Here is a 6307-nt window from a genome sequence, read left to right on the forward strand (position 1 = left end):
ACATAACCGACACTTACTTCGAATAGGGACTGGAATTCCCACCATTCGTTATTTAGTTGAAAAGACTGTTATTTGTTTCCATTCCTGGCCCCGATCTGGCTAACGTTTAAAACATTACGTTTCTTCCTTCAAGTCCAAAGAGTTGAACAACTGATCGACGTCCAGCGCTGTCCAAGACGTGGCAGAAGCCTCCAAAATTACAGTCCGCAGGGAATCTATTGCTTTCTGTTGCAAGAACAGCAGCGGAATAAAGCAATGTGGTAACTAAAATTAAGCAGACCCACGATTGCAAAACTAAAAACGTTTTCTGAACTTCTTCTCTCGTGTTTTTATTAATTTCTAGAGCCGTACATTATGCACTTCTCCTACGACAGTCACGCAGTTAAAATATAATATTATACAAGAGCACGCCTTCAACATCTGATGCGCCCCTGCTGCAAATGGTCCTGAAGCAAGGGGATATGCTCCAAACTGCAAAGCAGAACTCACCCAGGTGCTGATTGGGCGGGGTGAGATCAGTGGGAGGTGCCTGAGGAAGCGCTGAAAAGAAGTTCTTTCTATGGTAACATCGTTCCTTTTTCACCCTACACAGCGTAAGGTCGGGTAAGACGGCCTTAAAAACAATGTCGATTTACTGCTATGAACAATATTTGGATATCAGAGTAGTATTTACATAATGTTTATTCATGTTCAGTACTGGGGCAAGATATCCCCCTACCTGGGGCGAGAAGCCTTTTATAAGACTTACTCATTTTAAAGTATTTTCATCATCACATTCTGTCAATTGGTGTTATTTACACTTACAACGCTACACACCCAGTTTCAAATTTAAATTGAGTGACATTTTTAATTACAATAAGCTATGGTGAATGAGAAATCACAGAACAAAGATTTGCTCTTTAGTTTTTTTTATTAAAGTGTTATATTAATTTGTTATATTGTTATATTGATGTTATATTAATTTACTGATAACAACAATGTTCAAAGTGTGCCACAGATTATGACAAAGCAATATTAAAATAAGTTTTTTGCAATATTTTTATTCCAAGGCATTTAGTTAAAACAGGCTACCTAGAAGCTGCTAGCTAGCTAGCTATAGATCAATGCTAATAGTAGTTATTGACATTATAATTAACAAATAATTACAAATTGCAAATAATTACAAATTAATTACTCTCCCCACAAAAAACTAACCTGTCACATGTAGTTTAACACATTTACATAGGACACTATTTTCCAGTTACAAAAATGAGATCAGCGTGCCTCAAAACGGTGGAATACATTTCACAAATAGGGTGAGTCAGAAGAAATGTCAAGAATCCAAAGAGCAAACATGTTGGTGAAATTTGGCACAATCTATTGGTCAGGAAGAAAATTAAGGGGGGCTTCTTTTCCCATGGGTTATCCTTTCGGCCAGGTTCCAAAAATTGTATAAGTTAAATAGTAGCCTGACGCATTCAACATTAATCAAAGGTCATAACCACTTTGGTACAGCAGTCAAGTGTATTTAAACTGATGAGTGGTTAATAATAAAAAAGGCAGTTGAATGCCTTCAACCCCTTCACCCACAGTGTGATCTCCCACTTAACATACTGTCAGGGCAGAGATGGCGAGAAGAGCCATATCTCTTCAGAAATATATACATTTGAATTCTCTGTTCCTGGTGAATAATATTGTGTTTTTGCTCAAATGTGTGTGTGTGTGTGTGTGTGTGTGTGTGTGTGTGTGTGCGTGTGTGAGTGTGATTAAGGCTGCATAAAATTGTATGTATATGTGTGTGTGCATGTCTGCCGGATCTTTCTCAAGCCTGTCTGTCTGTTTATTGTTTAGTGTCCTCCAAAAGCACTGGCTGCCCTGTAGTTACCCTCGACAAGCACTTTCTCCTGACCATCTGGTGTGCCCCTGGCTCCTGTCTGTGTCTCATCACAGCCTGAGCTAGCAGAAGCACCTCCTGATAACAGCACGCAGTCAGAGCTCCTTCCCCCGCCGCCACCCCCGCCCCCCTCGCCAAATGAATCCTTCTGTTCACTCGGTCTCCCTCACCCTTGCACTTGCCTGTTTATCTTCACATGCGATAAAGATAAGGTTATTGTCTCCCAAAAGTAAATAAACGCAATACAGCCAATGCTAAATCATATAATGGCTTATGCTGTCTGTTTTCTTGGAATAGTTTCAGCTTTGCCTGGCTCAGACAGATCGCTATGCCTCATGCTTTTTTAACATTTTTTTTCTTTTTTTTGTGCAGGAACAGCATTGCTGCAGTGTTGCTGCCTGATAAGCACTTTGCTTTGAATATGCTCAGGTACCTGTACAGTCAAGCTCATGCAGTCATATTTATCAGCTTGCACAGTAGTCTCTCCAAAAGTGTCTGTAAGCATTGGTAAAGCCCCTGTTATAATGACAATCCACTATTGCTCTGTATCTCTATGAACATAATTAATTTTACTTTAAAGACAAACTGTTGTAATTAACCTGATCTACTGGCCATTGCTGACAACATACTTAACCAAAACTAATGTTAAACATAAATCCTTGAAAAAGCAATGCCATCAAATGGAAGACTTGCTTTTCTTATTGAATTCAGAAGGTATACATGTTTAACAAAGCAAAGGGTTAGGCTAAGCTGGAGAAAATTTCCACCCAATCCTACTTTCGTAATAATGTAGTCAGTCTCATTATTTTTATTTTACTTCCTATGAATAGGTTATAGGCTGTCACATCTCCACAAAGGCTGAATAAGCTTTTGTATGGTTGTATTTCATTCTTTGTAATGCAACTCTGTGTGCAGGTATATGTCAGTAAATAATATGTATATGATTCCCCATGTGTGTATTATGTATTCGTGCTACTGTGTGAAAAATGAAATAAATGCAATTCACCCGCACCCCTATTTGTGCAGACATAAGTGCTTCTTGATAATGCACTCAGTTTTCTGGAGAGCTCAGATTTTCTGAATTGCGGGAATGGGAAATGGGGCAGAGCAAGAAAATTTGACCAAGTGAATTATCCAAGTGGATTAAATGCACTGTACTAACATCAAATGTACTCTATCACTTTATTTAGCATTTAATATTTTACTGTGTACAAGGTTATAAAGGGAATGTTGTAGCTGATAGAGCACATAAGGTGTAAAATATGGTGAATATGGTGTCAATCGAGCAGAGCTGGTTTAAAGATATGGTCCTATTTCCTAAAAAAATTAAATACGCATGGTAGGATTTAGCTTTTAGAAAGCAACTTGCAGCTTCACGTGGTGAATTATTATTCACATTGTAGCCATGCAGTGTTGGATTAATTGCAATTGTATCTAAGCTTTGTGAGTTTTAGGATTACCATGTGTGAAAATATAAATTATTATCAATCTTTTTTTTTGTTTAATTATGTATACTTTAACTATAAAAAACACACTTTGGAGAGACACCCTTATGTCCAATAATGAGAGAGAGAGAGAGAGAGAGAGAAAGAGAGTGGGAAACTACCGAGGTCATACTGACTGTCAGTCCCCATTCATCAAACCAAGACTTCCCAAACCATTTACCAGCTGGGGTGGCTCCTCAGTTTAAACACCTGATATGAAACCATCCGTCTTCTGATAACTGGCCTGTGTCTGCAGATGGGGCCCCTGCACTGCATGTGTGCCTCCTCGGACTGCGCAGCCCGGTTGCACCCGTGATGGACAGGCTGGAGTCAGGCAGGCAGAGATACGCTCCTCTGACAGGATCTTCAGCCCCTGCCAGACTACAGAGTAGGTGTAGACAAGGACAGAAAGAAAGAATGAACCCTGTGTTGTGGAAATTAGAAGTGTATGCAGCTCACCCCTTTGCTTAAATACCAATGATGAAGCATATGAGGATACACTCCATTTCCTGTGTGTTCTGTCTCTGGAGGGAAAGGCTGTTAGATTGCGATCGCTTGCTGTTATATTTGGAAAAGGAGAGCATGCATAAATCCAATTTCCTGATAAGACATTTAAAATAAAACAAAGAAACAAGAAGTTCAGGCCTGCTGATTTTCCTGGTGAATCATTCATTCTTATTATCCTTGTCATCCTATTATGTGTAACATTTGACATACATCAGAATGAGAATAAACTCAATTTGCAATTCCAATCTACTTTGTCTAGATGAGGCAGATGAGAGGGAGCTCTTGTACACACAAACACAGTCACACACACACTCACACACACACACACACACACACACACACACAGACCAATAATACACGCACATATGCATAAACAGACACATACGTGCACCACACACACACACACACACACATGCATGCACACACATACACACACACACATGCATGCACACACACACACACACACACACACGCACACACACAACAGTTGGCTATATTCTCAGTAGCTCTGACTCTGCTGTCGGCTCAGATGAAGCAGTTAGAGTGGGAGGGCCAATATCACAACAGTAATGTGAGGGGAAAATGAGGTGCTGCATTAGATGTAATGAACTCATCCAGGTCATTCTGCTAAAAGCGATGCTTCACCAAAGGTCATGATGGCAGTGTTCCAGTCGTCAGTGCTGTTTCTTGCACTGTTTATTAGGCAAGGGAGCACTTACAAACACTTCATAAAACTTACATGAGCTCGCAGGGAGCGCCAGCAACTGAGGCGCAGGACAAACAGCTGTCACATCTCCACAAAGGCTGAATATGCTGCGTCTCTATTACATTGGTAGCACAGTGAAAAAACTGGTTTTACGACTGAACGAAAGCAAAACTGACCCCTCCATCTTATTACATACAACACTGATACATAGCCACTTAAGCAGTGGTAACCAAACCTTTTCCTGGAGATTTACCATCCTGTAGGTTTTCATTTTCAACCCTAATTTGGCACACCTGACACTACTAATTAGCAGCTCAAAGCATATCGTTAGCTGTTGAAGGAGGTGTGCTTTCCTAGGGTTGGAGTGAAAACCTATAGGATTGTAGATCCAGGAACAGTGTTGGTTACCACTGCACTAATGAAATCGTCATATTCATCATTATGCTATCTGAATCTTGGACACCTTTATAGAGGGTGATTTACATAGCTTTCATATTTTCCATTTGTCCCAGTGTATATTTGCCAGCAAGAATCATGTTGTACCATATAAAGGGTACAGGGTCAGTTACAGAGTCAGGATTCATACCTGCAGCCTATTGTTCACAGTCATTGTAACAGCATCATTGCTTCAGTGGCTATAGCATCGTCAATGCCAAGGGTGAGTAAAAGTTTTCAGCAAGACACAGTCGCCGTGACAACTGAAATGTGAAAAGACATGTGGAAGTGAAGACTTACCCTTGGATTCATTTAAAACCACCACATTATCTTGAAGTGCTATTCAAACAAGAAAAAGATCTTCCCACATTAATTTGGCACCTTAAATGAATTTTGCCCCTTAAAATATTTTGTATTATATATATTATTTGTTGAAGATTGTATTTAACACATACACAAAAAATATTGTAGGATGCAAGCGAATTGACTCAATCAATTGATACACACCTTTAACAGGTTTCAAAGACAACTATCATAATTCAGTAACTAACCTAATTCATGCTACTGGAGAACCAATCTGACAAAGAAGCAAATAAATTTCAAATCTTGGAAGCAACATTACTTCAACCATAGAATTAAAAATACAAAATTAAAGCTTTCAGAAAACTTAAAGATGCGTATATATGTGCTTATATGTGAGTCTAGGTACTGTTGGGAATGAGCTGCTACAGGTCAGTCACAACTGCCTAGCTCTGCTGAGGGAGCTGCTCACTGAACGAATCAGTGCTATATTACCATTTCTAAAGACACTCCAAAAAAGGCTTTCCTAAGAATTAGCCCCTTTACTTGGAAGGCCTTCCTGGACAAGAGCTGGGTCTTCTGCTGACAGAGCGAGTTTGTGGATGCCACCATATGGGCGAGGGAGCATGGCTCTACGTGGGCACTTACGGGCTGCCTGTGTGGGCACGAGCTGGCCGGCGCCGCCTGTGCCATCCTCGCACAAACAGGTGCAGGCTCCTCTTCCAGCCCGGGCAGATGGCGCCCGCGTCTGGTGCCAGGGAAGCGGAGAATTGAAGGTTGTGCCCGCCAGGTTTGAGGCGCTGCCAGGCCCGGCTGGTGCTGGAGGTTCAGTCCACCTGCCTCCCGGGCCTGGGGACATCCGACTCGATCCAGTAGAATGAGCAACGGAATTCCAGGAGGAAATGGCTGTCATCTGCTCCCCAGTTTTGAAAATGCTTGAAAATATGTGCCAAAAAACAATGATAAAGAAATTATGCACATGAAAAATAGGATTTACTGACA

The 6307-nt window shown here is 40.7% G+C and overlaps 1 protein-coding gene across 2 annotated transcripts in view; it reads right to left on the reverse strand.

Moving 5' to 3' along the window:
- LOC118220765 (protein CBFA2T1-like) overlaps positions 1-460 on the reverse strand; it is a 28308-nt gene extending 27848 nt beyond the window's left edge. For both annotated transcript variants that reach the window (XM_035405088.1, XM_035404993.1), the window contains exon 1: positions 18-460. In XM_035405088.1, the coding sequence (XP_035260979.1) occupies positions 18-45 (28 nt within the window). In that variant the 5' untranslated portion in view covers positions 46-460. The remainder of the gene's footprint in view (positions 1-17) is intronic.
- Between the last annotated feature and the right edge of the window lie 5847 nt (positions 461-6307).

This window comes from Anguilla anguilla, chromosome 1, assembly GCF_013347855.1.
Source record: "Anguilla anguilla isolate fAngAng1 chromosome 1, fAngAng1.pri, whole genome shotgun sequence".
NCBI classification, from domain to species: domain Eukaryota; kingdom Metazoa; phylum Chordata; class Actinopteri; order Anguilliformes; family Anguillidae; genus Anguilla; species Anguilla anguilla.